Below are 19,129 nucleotides of genomic sequence, written 5' to 3'. Positions count from 1 at the left end.
CCCACTTTAAAGTGCACTAGTGAAACCACACTTGGAATGAATTGTGCAGTGCTAGTTGCCACAATACAAAAAAGATGCCGAGAACATAAAAGAGTGTAAAGAAGAGCAACAAAGATTATAGGGGAACTCAAGATAAACCATGCAATAAAGGATTGAGGGAAATAGATATGTCTAGACTAATGAAGAGAAGTAGGGATGATACAGTAGCAATATTCCAGTACTTGAGGAGCCCTCAAAGAAAAGAGGAGGTCTACCTATTCTCCAAAGCATCTGAGGACAAGATGTAACTGGTGGAAGATCATTAAAGAAAGATCTGTTGTGACTCAGCAGAAACCTCCTGTGAGTTGTGTCGGGATGCAGGGCTGACCGACTCACAGGAGAGGGTAACGAGCAGCTGTGGCTCGTTAGGATCTTCTCCTGCAGATAAAAAGACTAATGGTGTCACGCCCTGGTTGCAGAAGTCAATGTTCGTTCCGTTCCTGTTCTAGTCAAGTCTCTGTTTTTTGCAGTCATCGAGAAGAAGCACTTGGATAAGTGATTTGATATCTATCAACCTGTTTTGCTGTAGTTTACTTTTGCCAGAGAATTTATCTGTGTTTATCTGTCGCAGCCAGCAAGAGCCAGGACTGATAAAAACATTCCTTTGCAAGCTGTGTGTGGCTGTCGTTTCTGAACAAGCAAGGTGGGGGTCAGAACAGAGATCCAACCTAGAAATTTCTTTACAGTGAGAATAATTAATCTGTGGAATGACATTTCTCCAGAAATTGTGGGTGCTCCATCACTGGAGGTTTGTAGAAGAGATTGTACAACCATTTGTCTGGAATAGTATCCTGCCCAAGCAGGGGGACTGCCAAGTTCCCTTCCAATCATATTATTCTCTATATTTTTTGTAGCATGTGACCTTTGTCAATTTTAACTTGAGTTGGTTTTTGTGTGTGTTTGTGTGACTTCCTGTGATCTGCAAACCTGATCCTTTGGGTTAGCTTGTGAGTCAGTATAAATCAGGAAACAGATTAATTCAGTAACCAGATTACATGTGACATTTGACTGTAAATGTGTTTAATGAAATTAAGTTTCAGATAACATTCTTTCTTGAGTGCTTCACTTTTTCTCAAGGATCCTTATCTAGCTTTCACATGATAACTACATATATTAGGGCTGTATATACTGCAAATATATAGGAAATCAGAAGCAAAAGAAGTAAATCCAAGAAAGGACAGGAGGATACTATTAGTGCTATAAAGATATATATATATATATATATATATATATATATATATATATATATATATATATGTGTGTGTGTGTGTGTGTGTGTGTGTGTGTGTGTGTGTGTGTGTGTGTGTGTGTTGCATTTTGTGCTGATAAATAAATAAAGGGAGACTAGCATAGATCTGTTTCAAGCTATTTAGCTCTCATCAGCTTGCCATACCCTTACTGGGATTTGAATCTGTGCTGTATTACATCTTAGGCAGTGGTATTAGCCACTAAGCCACAGGTTCTCCTCCTTTATCAGCTGAGCCAGGGAAATAGGTATGTATTTAGTGTCACAACCCCTGGTATGCCCAAATATGGGAGGAAGCATACTGCTTCCTTTCTCTGTCTATTGGTTCATCACAAGAGACCATCCAGACAGAAAGCCATTATTTTTACTGTTGCCTTTGTTACATTTCTGTTGCAATTTGTGCTGATAAATAAATAAAGGGAGACTAGTATAGATCTATTTCAATCTATTTAGCTCTCATCAGCTAGCCATACCCTTACTGGGATTTGAACCTGGGCTGTATTACATCTTAGCCAGTGGTGTTAGCCACCATATATATATTTGATAAAACAGTTCCTAATAAAATTCAAATTGGCAATGCTAGTTTCAGAGTTATCAGAACATTTTCTTTGAAGCATTTCAAATACATTGTTCCCATGTATATAAAGCTAAAGAAAATTTCAGTGTAAGTTTGTGTAAAGATCTAAATGATGCCCCACGAAGCATTTATGTCCATATATAAGAAATAAGTGAAGGAAACTTTTGAATACCTTGTAAGTAGAGGACAGAAATAAATAAGATGAGAAAGTATCTCAGCTTCTCAGTCGGGAATGAAAAAATGAAAACACAGCACTAGTTTCCTAAGGTTGTCATCAGTGCAGTGATCAAGGAAATTCAACTACTAAAATATACACGTTTGGGTAGCACCTTTGGGAATCTTCCATCCAATACCGATAATAAGAGAAAGATAAAATAGAACTATATTTAGAAAACTGATGTCCTAAGAGGGCTCATCATTCCATATTTCACTTCTGTTGATTAGGAAGCCACTGAGATATTCTCTAATTATCAACTGAAGTACATCATGTACTTTACTGATGATTACAAGTATGCTGTAGAAGAGCAATTTGTCTATCCATTTTAACATTATTACTTCTAATCATCTAGATAAACAATTTTGGAATAAAACACTACATATTTATTTTTCTTCATGCCTATAAAACGTAAGCTAAAATGGCCACTTTTCAAGATGGGTATGCTGCAAATAAAAGAAAGGATGGTGAGAAAATGAAGACAGGACAAAAGGAAATGGAAAAAGTGGGAGGGAAGAGACTCTAAGGAAGCTATTAAAGAGGTTACCGGGGCAAACATGGAATGGAGACCCGAGAACCTTCTACTAAGCATTAAACCAGAAAACATGAGCAGTTCAATATGGCATTTGAGCCTACATATAATTGTGGCCGCAAGAATAACTTATGCACAATTTTGGAAATCCACTACCATACCGTCGGAAGATGCTATAATTAAAAAGATCTATGAATGTGCAGAAATGGACAGAATGACGGGTTGGCTGAGAGACAAAGGAGAAACGGAACATTATCTTAGCTGGAACTTACGGTATATGTGGGCGACAAGGAGAACAGCAGGGACTTAAAACGGGGAAAGTTAAATAGCAGTTGTTAACAATGGGAACTAAAAGTGAACATGGGTATTGTAATAGATCCCTGAATTTTGTAATGAGAAGATGTGGCTTAGAGATCTAACAATGAGGAAGGGAAAAAAAAGTTGGGCTGTGAATGACTGTCACCGCGGGGGGGGGGGTGTTGTATGTTTAAAATTGTATTTGTATGTTTTATTCTTTAAAAAAAAGTATAACTAATAAAGATTACTTAAAAAAAAAGTGGGAGGGAAGACACTCTAAAGAAGCTATTAAAAAAACTAAAATAAAATGTTATTGAGGATGCATTTAATGTTACTTGTAGACCACTGTTACTTACATTAAGTCCTGAAGACAAAAGCAATTCCTTTAACTCAGGTGCAGAGGACTTCACCAATGCGACTCATAGTTTAAAAAAAGGTAATTTTCATCTAGGTCTCAGCAGGGAACCCCTGAAACACTGAATTAGCCACTCTTCCCCACTCTTGTCAGTAGAATATGCATGTACTTTTAAAGGAAAGCATGGAAGTACTTGCGTTTAAATTTGATGAAAATAACTTTAGACCAAAGAAATAACATAACCGAATGAACGTTGGATCTTTTTAATATATTCTTCTGATTTCCTGTTATTTTTTTAAAAATAATTTCATTGATGTCTGATCTTTTCAGAATAAATTATGTAGCTTTTTTACTTTAATTAGGGATACATGTAAGTAGCCCAATGCTTTGCCAGTAAAATGTGCAAATTGTAATAGTTTCTTCACAGATTTTGCTAACGCTTTCCTTATTTCAGGTATTTGATGTCTTTTTTGAAAAGTTTTTTTATTGTTTTAATTGAACAAAAGCACAAAAAAAGCATCATCCTTCATTACATCTTCTAGAAAGTGTGTTGATTGTTTACAAATACATTTCGTGTGTTTCTTCCACAATCATTACTTATACTTCATTCATATTGAATTGTACATTTTAAATCAAAAATCTTTATGTATTTTACTATCAATGTACCACAATTCTCATTTAACTACAATTATTTAAACGTGCTTTTATCTGAAATCATTTGTATTTAAAGACACAAACACCTACTGGCATTCATTTGTAATTTCAATAAACCTCCAATAACATTACACCTTTATAACATATTCTGAAAAAAAAATTAATAAGATATCTAAGCATTTCCCCCCACTTTCCCCCCCAACTCACTATTTAAAGCTTGTATCCAATTTGCTTTTACCAATACAACACATGTATATATCATTAAACATTATCCATTAACATTTCCTTGTTATTGTTGTAGTTAGCTAAAAATTATTTACTATTTATATCACATCTCCTCTCATCAGACCCAAAAGAAATTACACCTTTATAATAAGATCTAAACAAAAATTTATTAATAAGATTTATAGATCTTTTCCCCAAATCCCAATTTACAATTTATATCCAAGTAACTTTTACTAGTTAAGGTTATCATTTCATTATTGTTATCGTAGTTAATTTTATGTTAACAAATAAACATTTAATAAGAATCTAAAACAATCTACAAAATACTAAAATTCCTACTTATTAATCACCAAAAATTAACTAACTTTTTATCATCAACTTTCATTATCAATCTGTATCTTTCCAGTGGCAAAACAGTCTTATCTCTCTTGCCAGTTGTGTCAATTCTCTTTTTAACTCCTTTATAAAGTTTTTATAAACTTCTCTCCGCACTTTATTGCTTGAAAGATCTCTCAGATAATCTCGTTGCCCTTGAATTGTTATTGAAATTAGCTTGTCTTTGGTTGTCAGACTTATTTTTGAAAATGTTTCTCTTCTTAACTCCATCATTATCACCCTTTTTTTTCCTTCTGTATCTTGAAATCTGGGATAAAGCTCCAAATTGTCAAATTCACTTTTCCATCTTTCCTTCTTTCCACTTTCACCCATGTTTGCTCCATTAATAAGTTCATCTATTGTCTTGTCTTTATCTTCTATATTTTCATTCTCTCCTTTAATTTTGGGGGCTCCAGCCCCATCATCTTTTGCTGTGAGAAACAATAGTCTATCCAACTTCTTCTCAAATCTCCCAAATCCTTCCAATATATTTTGAATTCCAGCCAGGATATTTTAAAATTTTAAGGTTTCCTCATCTGCATATTGATCCATTTTTCAAAAAAAAAAGGAGGAAAGAAAAAGAAAAAAGGAATCTGATAGCCCCTGCCACTCTAGCCTTCCAAGCCTCTTTTGTGTGTGTGTGTGTGTGTGTGTGTGTATATATATATGTGTGTGTGTATGTGTGTGTATATATACACACACACACACACACACACACACACACACACACATATTCATATTTTGACTTAAGCACAAGTTCTTTTGTATACTTCAAAGAAGAAGGGTTCTATCTTTTTCTTTCCTTTTCCTTCCCTTGCCAAAATATTTTCCAAAAGCACCTATGAAAACAATTTGTGCCCTTGGCTCTTTATCAGATTTTGTAAGCAAGTTGTAAACCCTCAGTTACAAAGTCAGTGAGATCAAAGAAGAAAGAACAAAAGATACATTGTTTCTGACTTCCAAGTGGCAGATTCCACTTTTTCATACTTGTCTTTGTTTATAGAAAACAAAGGTCTTTAATTGTCTTTAATGGAATTTAATAACAAATGGTAGGAAGAATTGTTAAAATAAAAAAGAAAGTTTTAGTTCAAGCCAAAAAATAAGTGACAAAGAATAGAGGGGGGGAAATCAATCCGTTCACTTTAACAGGAGAAACAGGAAACATTACGGTCACTTCAACCCACAAAATATTGTTACAAAAAAAAAAAAAACTTTCCAAGGCAGTCCAATAAAAATTAAATTTGCTGCTTTATTCTTTTACTTAAAGGACTAATTTATCTTTTTTTAAAAAGTTTCTTTGGGCAATCTTTTTCAGAATAGAAAAAAAAAACCTCACCAGATGGACTCACTTTCACTTCCTTCCTTCCGGAGCCATCTCCGACTTTGTCAGCCTAGGGCTGCCTGTTTGCCACTGGCTTGAAGCGCTTCCCTTGGGCCAATCAGGGACTTTTGCGATGTCCCTGAGACCAGCAAAGCTTTTTCTTCTTGTTCACCATCTCTACGGGATGGTTTAGGTCCAACTGGACCATCCAGTGGCAAAAGTGTCAACCGCGGTCTCAGACTGTCGAGACCGCACGTTGTATTGTTGCGACGTTGGCTCCTCCCCTCCCAGGTATTTGATACGTTTTTAGTGTCTACCATCCCATTTTTTTCATTAATACAATTGCTCTTCCTTACTAATTTACCTTCAAACTGAATCAAATGAACCTTTTCAAATATTCCTTTTATTTTTTCCTTTTCTACTTAGTTATCTGCTTTGACTGCAGGTGCTATTCGTTAACAAAGTGCTATTTCCTTATCGATTTGATTGTCTTGTAGTGAAAGGCAGGATAGAAATCCATAATTGAAACAACATAAGCTTTATTTTTTTTATTGGTTTATATCCCACCTTTATTTTTATAAATAAGGTGCTGAACATATCTAGTCTTTCCTCCTCCTATTTTCCTGACAACAACAATCCTGTGAAGTGAGCCGGGCTGAGAGAGAGTGACTGGCCCAAAGCCTTCATGTCTAAGACAAGGCTAAAATTCACAGTGTTCTGATTTGTAACCTGGTCCCTTAACCACTAAGCCAAACTGACTCTCACATACTGTACATAGTACTAGTTCATATTAAATTATGATATGAGTTTCCCTGTCATATCTTCACTAAGTTAAACACTCCATTCAGGTTGTTGTGGCATATAGATGTATTATCCACTACCCTGGATATTCAGTACTGTAGAGAGTGAAATGTCAATACCTATACAAAGTTCATATATTCAATTTATGGATAAAGATACAAGTTTAAGAAGCATGACACCATGGATTATAGACACCATGTTAAGAGAGCTGAGTGACTGTGGAGCAGGCCATTCTCAGCTTAGGAAGGAGGCAATTGCAAACGACTTCTGACAAATTTTGCAAAGAAAATTACATGGGCTTGCCAGGAGTAAAGACTGACTTGAAGACAAAAGCGAAAGAAAACAAAAATCTGCTTCAATTGAATTTTAAACCGTTAACATTAAAAAGAAAAGTTTTCTTTTAGAATTTAATTCTTTCTCAACAAGAAGAGTACCAAGATTCTGATCCCCTGGTCCATCTCAAGACCTATACTTTCATTTTTTTAAAGATGCAATTTCCTTGTTCAAAGGAGTCGTTTTTAAAGAATCTGCAGCTTTATTCACTTGTGCCTTTTTAAGATAATTTTTGCTTATTTAAAATTTAGATGGGAAAATGCTGTTATTTACTGAATATCTCTCTTAGGGTAGCTCATTCTTCTGGAAATTTGTCATACCATAAATGATGTTAAGGTGTGTTTTTTTTCTAAAGCAAGAAATCTTAGGAACAGCTGAGATTGGACATTATTGAAATCTTAAAAAATAGATTTCTGTTTGCAGAGACATTTGTGCTAGTCAGGTTGTATTCTCAAAAACTACTCTTGGGTGAACATGTTGATTGTTATGGAGTCTTCATCATATGGTACAAACTAGTCTTTTAATATCATATAATGACATATGTTTAATCTCCCTTCCCCCCCGTGAGTGTGGGTAGGTGGGTGGGTGTGGATGTTGTGCATATATATCCTATCATTTCTCTCGGCTTTTCATAGTTTTCTCCTATTTTGGCAATTTGTGGTTTCCATGTCCATAGATCTGTTTTTTTTTCCTGTCTATAGTCTTGGGTAATTATAGTTATAGTTATAGTTTATTATACTTGTATGCCGCCCTATTCCCAGGGGGACTCAGGGCGGCTAACAAACCAATAGGGAAGGGGAGAAATTCAAAGAAAATGAACAAGACAAAACAAAATACAAACAACAAATTAAAAGCTACTCAACAGCCACAACAATTCGAGTGGGGCTGGGAACTCATCAGCCCCAGGCCTGCCGGAACAGCCAGGTCTTGATGGCTTTGCGGAAAGCCTGAAGGGTGGTGAGGGTCCGAATCTCCATGGGGAGATCGTTCCAGAGGGCCGGAGCAGCCACAGAGAAGGCCCTCCCCCAGAGGGTCGACAGTCGACATTGGCTAGCTGATGGAATCCGGAGGAGGTCTTATCTGTGGGATCTAATTGGTCGTAGGGAGGTAATTGGCAGAAGGCGGTCTCTCAAGTACCCAGGTCCGATACCATGTAGGGCTTTAAAAGTAACGACTAGCACCTTGAAGCACATCTGGAGTCCAACAGGCAGCCAGTGCAGCTCGTGGAGGATAGGTGTAACATCGGTGTACCGGGGTGCACCCACAATCGCTTGCGCGGCTGCATTCTGGACAAGCTGAAGTCTCTGAATGTTCTTCAAGGGCTGCCCCATGTAGAGTGCATTACAGTAGTCCAGTCTTGAGGTCACAAGTGACTGTTCTGAGAGCCTCCCAGTTCAGGTAGGGATGCAATTGGTGCACCAGGCGAACCTGGGCAAATGTCCCCCTGGTCACAGCTGACAAATGGTGTTCTAAAGTCAGCTGTGGGTCCAGGAGGACTCCCAAATTGCGAACCCTGTCTGAGGGGCGTATAATTTCACCCCCCAGCCTGAGAGTTGGAATACAAGGCCAATCATTGGGAGGGAAAAACACAAGCCACTCAGTCTTGTCGGGATTGAGTGCAAGCTTGTTCACACCCATCCAGACCCTAACAGCCTCCAGGCACTGACACATCATGTCAACCGCTTCACTGAGTTGGCACGGGGCGGACAGATACAGCTGTGTATCGTCCGCGTATTGGTGGTATTTTATCCCGTGCCGCCAAATTTTTGTTGCTTTATAGGAATACATTTTTTCTAATCTCTGCAACCCTAGGTTATAATGGCACTTTGTAAATTTTATGCACACATTAAAACTTCCTTACAATTACATCAACGTAGTCATAGGTTTTTGTAAAAAAGAAATCACTTTCTATACTTCTTCCACACTGGAATGTAGTGTAAGATAGCTGAGCTCCATACTTCTTCTACATTTATGAAATTAATCAGCATGCTTCTCCCTAGCCAGGACAGTTTCATCTGAATTGGTTAATACTTACATTATTTAAGTGTCTTTATATTACTTAATCTTTATGTTTATCTTTCTGATTAGCCACCTTGAATCACTAACTAGAATCTGTCAGTAAGCAGAATAAAATTGAAATTGCTATTGCTGTTGTTGAATAAATATTAACGGAATTTTAGTTTTAAATACTGAAAATTCTAAAGGATGTTTTTAAATGTAATTAAAATTTAATTATATTTTTAACAGATGTGGGAAGAAGCCATTGTCTTGGGCAAAGAGCTTGCAGAACAATATGAAAATGAAATGTTTGATTACGAACAACTTAGTGAAGTACTGGTAGGTTTGTCTTTAATTCACTGTAAATGACTCTAATCATGATACTTAACATAAGTATCTCAGTATTAATTACAAAGCAATTTCACATAGGACTATGCGGATATCTGAATAGAGCATATTTCACAACATATTAAAGGGAAGAATATGCTTGAACATTGTTCTGACCCCCCCACCCTTCTCCGTCCAGGAATGAAAGCCAAAAACAAATGTAAATAAGAATACTTTTAATCAGTCCAGACTCTCGTTGGCTGCAAGCCCAAAATAAACAAAGAGATAAGCACTCTGGCACCAAGTCCTACAAACCTAGGCAGCAAATGCAAACAAACTCTGGCAGCAATCCAGCCTGCTAAGTTTGTTTCTGGTTAGTCCTTAATGTGAATGTTGACTTCTGCAAAAGGGCGTAGCACAAGCAGTCTCTTTTATAATCAGGAGAGGATCTTAATAAGCATCAACTGAGCGTAATCATCTCCTGTGATTACGCAGTTGTTCTGGCCGCTGAGTAGCCCTTTGACGGCGTGCATCCCGAAACAACTCACAAGTGTTTTCCTGATCATTCCCTCTGATCCAAGGCTCCAACGCCACCTGGTGGCCAACCAGTCTCTCCTCGCCCTGCTCGGAGTCGGAACCCTGTCCAGGGTCCTCCACCTCTTCCAGGGTCGACTCATAAGACCCCTCGCTGTCGGAGTCTGGCGGCAGCTCCAACGGCTCCTGCCAGGCCACAACAAACATAGTAGTATTGGATATTAGAAAATATATATTAGAAAAGAAAAGCAGCATTATGACTAAGGGGTACTACTCTTCGTAGTAGTGCCAGAGTAGAGCATTAGATTATTAAGAGTTGAGCATTAGATTGTTACTCTTTCCTGGATCAATCAAGAGCTTACAGTAGTGTACTGAGGTGGAAGAAGTACTTCCAATAGTAGTTTCATTTATCTTCTCGTTAAAAGTCTGCCCGTTTGGAAAGATACTATTGTATATTGGTTTCACCTGATTCAGCTGTAAATGCTGTAAGTAATTCCTTCTATTTAACCATCAGAATAGTCCCCTTGACTACTAGCTGATACATTTGCAAAAAACTTTCTCCATAAATAAAGCAAATTAAGAGAAATTGGTCTTCTCTTTTCCATTTATCAGATTTTGTATACAAAGTAACTTACCTTTTTTAACATAGCATCCTATAGAACTAGGGTGAAACGCATTAAATGTTTTTTTATTTGTAAGTAGCTGTGATTGGGAAGGTTTATAAAGAAAAAGAAAATGCAATCTCCAGAAAAAGAATGTTCTAAAAAGTATGTTTTCTTAACACAGAAAAAGCAAGCACAGTTCTATGAAAATATTGTGAAAGTAATAAGACCTAAACCAGATTACTTTGCAGTTGGTTATTATGGACAAGGATTTCCAACATTTTTACGGGTAAGTAAAAAATAATAATAATTCTCTACTTTGATTTTGCTGCAGGCCAGAAAAACACATTATGTATTCTATACACTTTGAATGAAAGACAGTTTTCCAAATGTTCATAAATTCCATTTTATTGATAATAAAATAGAGTGGATGATACAATGGGTGGTCATGGTACAATCATGAATACTTGTTTTGGTTTTGTTCTTAAATTTTGGCTAATATTTTGATACATTTTCAGAGATTTTCTGGTGCTCTAGAATTTAACTCTTATGTTCCCACCCTAGTTTCTATAGGCTGAGTAATTCATTCACCAATGTTTTATTTCCCATGGTTGAACGCTGGACGAAAAACCAAGTGAATCATGAAGTCTACCTGTGTTTTACTAAAAAACATTGCCAGAAAATGACTCATATTTCCTTGCTGGTTTCACAGTTATAGAGATAAATGCTAATAACACTGAATAATTAAACGTGGCCTTGTGGAAAACCACAAGGAATCACTTGGGAAGTAGCAAAGCTATCCAAAATATTTGAATTTGAGTAAGGCGTAGAATGTGAAATAACTGTGCTATCCTAAGAAATGAAACAGAGCAATTTTCACATGTTCAAGTGCATTATTTCTTTTTTTTAAAAGTAGAAATATAATACCCTGTTTTCCCCAAAATAAGAAACCCCCCACCCAGATAATAAACCCAATTTAGCGCATATGCTAAAATAAACCCTCTCCTGACAATAAACCCTCCCCAAAATATTTAAACACATGCGCAGCCAGTCCCCGACATTTCCTCTAGTTGCTTGTTACGCAAAAAACACAAGGTGAGGAGGTGAGGCCAGAGGAGGGGAAAGTGAAGGGGAACCTGCTCCATGCACCCCACATGCCTTACCCAAAAGCCGCTCCGACAACCCCAGTCACCGCACCCTAATCAAAGTTTGTTAGCTTTCTTAATGAGACAATAACACTCTTGTGTTTGTTGTGAGGAGCTAAAAAATGTAGAGCTTAGTAGTCACAAACGAATGCTTAATAATAGCTCTCCTCCCCCTTTTTTTAAAAAAAAAAAATTCTCCTGCCTACTGCTTTTGTATTTATCCATTTTGGGCTCTAAATGGATTTGGATTTGGTTTTGATCCTTATATAGTAGCAATAAAAATGCACATAAGAATTCAATCCAAAGAACATAATTATTAGAGTAAAGCCAGTAAAATTTTGGGGAACATTGTTTTTGTTGAGTCTGTAATTGACAAGTTTGGTAGATGTCAATAGTTTTTGTTCCTGTAAATCCAGATTTAATCTATAAAGAGTACTTAACCTTTTAAGGGAATTTTGTATTTATCCATTTTGGGTTCTAAAGACTTCGATCCTTATATAGTAGCAATAAAAATGCACATAAGAATTCAATCCAAAGAACATAATTATTAGAGTAAAGCCAGTAAAACTTTGGGGAACATTGTTTTTGTTGAGTCTGTAATTGACAAGTTTGGTAGATGTCAATAGTTTTTGTTCCTGTAAATCCAGATTTAATCTATAAAGAGTACTTAACCTTTTAAGGGAATTTAACTAACCATCATAAAAGAATCTCATTTCACAAATAATTTTCCATTCCATACACTGACAACTATAATGTACTTATTTAATTCAAAAACATGTACCAGAATAAAAAAATGATAAATGTTAACTAAATATGTGGAAATATAAGCATATTCTTATTCCGGGATCACTTAAAAAAAAAAAAAACTATTGAATTTTATTTTCTGTTGGTTTCTAGAAATGTGTACTTTCAGAATGTGGAAGCAATCAAAGATATTCTCAACCAGAAATTGTGGGCACTTGTATATTTAAATGGAATCTGTCAAAAATTAAAACATATTATATATCTGTTTATAGAGCAAAGTTTTTATTTATCGAGGAAAAGAATATGAACGCCGTGAAGATTTTGAAGCAAGATTATTAACACAGTTTCCTAATGCAGAAAAAATGAAGACTACATCACCTCCTGGTGAAGATATTAAAAATTCTCATGGTCAATGTATCCTTTAAAAGTTTTGATGGCATTGATTACTGCCTCCTGCTAAAATGAATATAGGAATATCATTGATTTTTTAAGAAGGACTAAAAGTATGTATTTACAAAGATCGGAATCATGCAAGCTGTGGTATTCTGCGTGATACTCTACAGAAATAAAGTTGGTCTATCAAGAAGCAGGTTAGAAAGAGTATTGACACTTTTGAACCTTGTTCAATATTCGTTTCAATATTTGAAGGGCTGCCACAGAGAGGAGGGGGTCAAGCTATTTTCCAAAGCACCGGAAGGCCAGACAAGGAATATTGGATGGGAACTGAGACATTCAACCTGGAAATAAGGAGGAATTTTCTGGCAGTGAGACCAATCGATCAATGGAACAGCTTGCCTTCAGAAGTTGTGGGAGCTTCATCACTGGAAGCTTTCAAGAAGAGACTGGACTGCCATTTGTCAAAAATTGTGTAGGGTCTGCCTGGTGTGGGGGTTGGACTAGATGACCTGCAATGTCCCTTCCAACTCTTTTAATCTGTATCTGTAAAAAGAACCTCAACAATTTATGGGGTTCTTGCCTTACCTATGTTCTCTTATTGTTACATATGAATTGTATCTAGGCCAAGATGATGTGAGATTTAGCCAACTTGGCCAGAGGTGGGTTCCTACCAGTTCGCACCTATTCGGTAGAACCGGTTCATCAAATCTACTGAACCAGTTAGAAGAGGTTCCACCAGTGGACCCGGAAAGCATGCCACACCTACAGAAGAGGTTCCAAAATGTTTTGAAACCCACCACTGGCAAGGATCTTGTAACTTGACAGCTTTAAGACTTGCATGCTTCAATGCCAGAGTTTCTGAATAGCTACTTGGACCGACCTAAGTACTAATTCATAATTTCATATCCGGTCACATGGGCGGCAAGCCACTCCCATCTGGTCACATGGGTGGCAAGCCACTCCCACAAAGGAGGCCACACCCACAAAGTAGGTTCCAACAATTTTTGAAACCCACCACTGAACTTGGCTGATCATCAAGAAAGCTAAAGAGGTTTGAGTTTGGATCATATATGAGTGATGCATCAAGAAGAAACCCCAGAACTATAGATTAGAATGGAAATTGCGGGGGGGGGGGGGATGGCTGGCAGACTACTTCCTTTCCATATGGTGATTATTTACCTTCTCTGTGTGCGTGCGTGTGTGTGATAAATTAGGTATTCTAGTTGCATAACTTTAATTAGATATCACTGTAATTCTTAACATACAACACAGATATCCAGTGCTTTACAGTAAAGCCAAAACTGGACTTACCATCAAAATTTCACAAGCCTGTATCAGAGCAAATTTTAAGGTACAGACATTTGAAATGAGCAATTACTCTGAATAGCTTTCCTAGACTGCACTTGGTTAAATATATTACCTGCTAAATGGCCTGAAGAACTGCATCTAAATTCATCAACACAAAAAGAAAGAGACCGTTTAAGGTGCAGCAAGAGATTATCTTTTTTTTCCATTTATCTCAGGAAATAATAATAATTTTGATTTCATGGCTGCTCTGTCCCTCATTCTCTGTTTTCATTTATTTTTCAATATTGATAAAAAGTAATTTGCGCCTGGTTTTCTGTTAGTGCAATTTCTGTTTACCTGTCTTCTACATACATACACAAGGCAGTACGCGTGATAGATCAGTACTTTCAATCAGGTTTTGTTTTCTTAGTGCTTAACCGAAATAAGGGATTTTTGCAACTCAAAATTACCTATGCCTCCTTATAATTCCTTCTAGACAGTTTCCCATGAAATAAATTAATTGCTAGTGGTATATAAATATTATATACTACTAGTAACCAAAATGAAACGTTTCCTGAGCAGTTATCATGGCAATACTATTTAAGGCAGGGCTGTCAAAGTCCCAGCCCACAGACTAAATGTGTCACATGTTGGCTATGCCCACGCCCAGTTTAGTGAAGTGGGGGGGGAAAATACTTTCGGAGACTACAACTAGTCCAGAATGCAGCCGTGCGAGCGATATTGGGTGTACCAAGGTATACCCACATCACACCTATCCTCCGTGAGCTGCACTGGCTTCCCATTGGTCTCCGGGCACAATTCAAGGTGCTGGTTATCACCTTTAAAGCCCTACATGGCCTAGGACCCGGATATCTGCGAGACCGTCTTCTGCCACATACTTCCCAATGACTGATAAGATCGCGCAGGGAGGGCCTTCTCCGGGTGCCGTCAGCCAGACAATGTCGGCTGGCAACTACCCAGGGGAGGGCCTTCTCTGTAGCCGCTCTGACCCTCTGGAATAAACTGCCCCCAGAGATCCGGATCCTACCCACACTCATGGCCTTCCGTAAGGCTCTTAAGACCTGGCTATTCCGGCAGGCCCCGGGCTGTTGAACTCACGATTGAGCTCCAGCCCCGATCAGACTGGGTGTATGTTGTGGTCTTTTTAATCTATGTTTTTATGCTTTTAACTTCTATTTTTAAATGTATTGTTGTAAGCCGCCCGGAGTCCTTCGGGATTGGGCGGCCTATAAATTTATTAAACATCAAACATCAACATCAAACATCAATACAACACGTGACACCACCGTGATGATGTGAGTTTGACACCCATGATCTAAGGCCTTGGTACACCATTAAAAGAACATATCTTCATATTCTGAAAACTATGTTTAAAAGGATTGTTATTTATTTGAAAAACTAATATGGCCATAAGCATTCTCAAAAGGGGCGAAGTCATGCTTCATAATGTCATCACCAAGTTGATCCAAATTACATATAGGCCATAGATGTCATGACAAAATTTGCCAAATAATTCGTAGTGAATACTGATAGGGTCAATAGCATGAAACTCTTGACAGCCGAGTGCACCCAAAAACAAGACTCTTGAAAAAGCTTCCCTAACCAGATTTATTGAAAGAGAAAAGGGATTTGATTACAGAAATCTCAACAACTGAATGTTTTTAGAACCCAATTTATAGGGAGTTCGTTTTCATTCTCTTGGGGGGGGGGGACCTTTTTAAGGATGAACGTATGAGCTACTTCTCAGTTTTCCAGATAATAGAATAAAGAGTGTGTATTTTGAACTTATAGTATTTTTCAGTCTGCCATCCTCTTTCCCAGACTCTGAGAAAAAGAATCCTCTTTTTCACGCCTCAGTTGAGAGAGTCCTAATGCAGAATTTCCATTCAACCATCACCTGCAATAGTGGCCCTAGACTGATCCCAATCTCTTAATATATCTATCTTTATGAGAAAAACCTGACTCCAGGTTTTGCTTTTTACTTTGTCTGCACTAGCCTGCAATAATGGGTAGCTGTGATGCTGCAGAGCCAGAAAACTTTGCTATACGTAGATTAAAATTTAATTATGAAAAATAAGCAACATTTTTATTCCTTATCAAAACCTGACACTCAAATTTTTGGAAGGAGGTTGGGACAACCAAATTCCATGTATCATTTTAGAGGATTGTTATATTGCAGTTTGAAAAGCCTAATTTTAGACTACTAGAGTATGTATGTATGTATGTATGTATGTATGTGTATGTATGTATGTGTATATATATATATATATATATATATATATATATATATATATATATATATATATATATATATATATATGACTTTAAATATATACGAGCCTATGGCCTAATGGCTAAGACGTCTGCCTAATATGTAATACAGGGCGGGGCATAACCTTTTCCTAGGGGGTCACAGCAACACTTGTAATAACAACACAAATAATTCATACACCATTCGAAAGCCCATCAAAAACTGAGTTTATTGACACGATTTAATAGTCAGTATGACCACCATTAGCCCTTTGAACAGCATTCAAATGAGGTGGATAAGAACACAACAAATCTTCAAACAGTTCCGTTCGATTTTCCAGATTTTTCAACACAGTTTCCAAATTCATTCTCAAAGTTTCAACCGAATATCGATTTTGACCTTGCTCCTGAATCATCAGAGCTTCCACTTCATCCTTAATTATGGCCCCAATGTTCTCTGCCGGATTGAGATCTGGCGAATTTCCCGGCCAGACGTCATTGCCCCAAAATTCGACATTGTTTTCCTTTAACAATTGCTGAGTCGCATTTGCACGCATGCAAGGAGCTTTGTCATGAAGAAAGACAGCCTCACCAACCACCAAGACATTGTCTGGATCACTGAGAAATGGAATGACATTCTCCAATAAAATTTTCTCACGGAAATAACTGCCATCCCAGGATTCCCCTTTATCCTTCAAAACCCAATGCAGTTTCTTGGCTGTGAAAATGACGAAAATCCCGATGCAAGTCGGATTGCGAACGATTTGTCGATATCGTTCATGTTTGGTGATGTCGTCGACGTCTTTATCCCAAATTCGATCGTTCTGGAAATTCGGTTTTCGAATGGCATAAACGAAGAATTCGTCAGATGGCGCCAAATGAAGAAAATCTTCCTCGGTCCATTCAGACAACCAATCGCACAACCAAAGCCGATCTTGAACGTGTGTTTGAGTTTTCAATGGTTTGCAAATGACGTGGAATGGCTTCAAACCTTCTCATTCTCGATATCGGCCGATTGTCCTTTGATCAACTCGTTTTCCACGAATTTGAAGGATTTCTTGGGCCACTTTTCGGTTTCCTTTTCGTTGTTTGCGACTGCCAGTTGCAATGATGGCTTTGCTTTCTTGGGACAGTTGCAGAGGACGCCCTTCTCCAAATTTTGTGAAACATTCTTGGGCTGTTTTGTTCCAATTATCAGTAACCCAATCCGGATGACGTTTCAATTTGTTTGCAATCCATTTTCGATTGATAAACGTCGCTCCAGCATCGCGAGCCTCTCGAAAGGCAATGCATTTTATTCTGTCAATGATCCTTTGTTTTTCCGAATCGAATTTTCCAGCCATTCTTAAAGCAAATTTAACATTTAATAGCGCATTCAATTCAGTTTTTTATGGGCTTTAAAATGAGGTGTCGCGGAAGTTGTAAACTGCTGTCGATCTTGCTGTGACCCCCTAGGAAAAGGTTATGCCCCGCCCTGTATAGCCCAGGCTCGAATCCCAGTAAGGGTATGGCTAGCTGATGAAAGCTAAATAGCTTGAAATAGATCTATACTAGTCTCCCTTTATTTATTTATCAGCACAAATACAACATTATATATATATATATATATATAATTTTTATTTTAAACACATAAGCACATCAACAGAAACAAACACATGACTTAAAAACAACATAGGAACAATAAGTTCCATCGTATATCATACAGCAGTTCCGAATCGGTTTCTTTGCAGTTCGTGTTTTCCCTTCTATACATTTCTATCTTACGTTCATAATCTCCTTATTCGTTATCCATTTTTATGTACAATTCTTTATTTATTTATTTATACTTAGCTACTTATGACCAAATATTATTTACCTATATTGTGCTTTATATTTTTACTGTCATTTATTCTCTTACAGTTATAGGTATACATTCACATAACTATTCTTTTTCTTTGCCATTCTTATATTATTATTATTCCATTTAAAAGGTTATAAGGTATAGTTTGGAATGCTTTGTTTACCATCCTTTAGCCCTATAAAATATCACTTCCCCATAATGCTTAATACTGAAAGCCTTCTTGTTATCTTAGGTATTGTGGCCATATGAGAATATAAATGCAATCGTATGTTTTTCTCTTTCTAGTTTCTATAGGGTAAATGAGGTTCAGCGGTTTGAGTATTCAAGACCCATTCGTAAAGGAGAGAAAAATCCAGACAATGAATTTGCGGTAATTTGAACATGTTATGCAGTTATCTTAATGTCTTTTAAATATGCTTATATAGTATTAAGGGAGAACATAATATGCTTTATGTAAATCTTTACAGTTTGTATAAATAGGTGACACTTAGTTTCTTGTGTTATGGAATTTCTTGTCATCAAATGCAAGATGAACAAAAATATGAAATATTTAATTTTTAGGGTTTTTTTAAAGTATTAACTGTAATGTAAAGATTCCAGTCATGAAAAATTAATTCCTGCATGAATGATTTTCATTAACACCAGTTGTTTTCCAATTAGTTTAACTAATTTATGCTTTAAAATACTCAAAATCTAAAATTGCTCCATTGAGTAAGGCTATCTGTATGCATCACATTATTGGCAAACAAAGATGATAAATACTTTATTGAGGCTAAATTACAAATAATATTAAATGCTTCTTTGCACATAATATGTAGCTTGTATCAACTGGATGGGAGAGAGAAATAATTAAAGAAGTCAGAATAGGAAAAAAGAGGAAATTAAACTCTTTTACTCCATCTTCTGAAACTGATATTTGTACCAGTTGGTATTTAGGTATTTAGGTATTTATTGGAATTTATATGCCGCCCTTTTCCCTGAGGGGACTCAGGGCGGCTTACAACCACAGGGGAGGG

General features: G+C 36.9%; 1 protein-coding gene across 3 annotated transcripts in view; it reads left to right on the top strand.

Annotated features, from left to right (window-relative positions):
- DOCK1 (dedicator of cytokinesis 1) overlaps positions 1-19,129 on the top strand; it is a 510,685-nt gene that overhangs the window by 430,573 nt on the left and 60,983 nt on the right. For all 3 annotated transcript variants that reach the window (XM_032224957.1, XM_032224956.1, XM_032224955.1), the window contains exons 39-43: positions 9,217-9,306; positions 10,615-10,719; positions 12,592-12,733; positions 13,988-14,066; positions 18,399-18,483. In XM_032224957.1, the coding sequence (XP_032080848.1) occupies positions 9,217-9,306; positions 10,615-10,719; positions 12,592-12,733; positions 13,988-14,066; positions 18,399-18,483 (501 nt within the window). The remainder of the gene's footprint in view (positions 1-9,216; positions 9,307-10,614; positions 10,720-12,591; positions 12,734-13,987; positions 14,067-18,398; positions 18,484-19,129) is intronic.

The sequence above is a fragment of the Thamnophis elegans genome, chromosome 10 (genome assembly GCF_009769535.1).
Source record: "Thamnophis elegans isolate rThaEle1 chromosome 10, rThaEle1.pri, whole genome shotgun sequence".
NCBI lineage: Eukaryota > Metazoa > Chordata > Lepidosauria > Squamata > Colubridae > Thamnophis > Thamnophis elegans.
The sequence above is the reverse complement of the archived record's forward strand: the minus strand, read 5'-3'. Positions and strand labels throughout refer to the sequence as shown.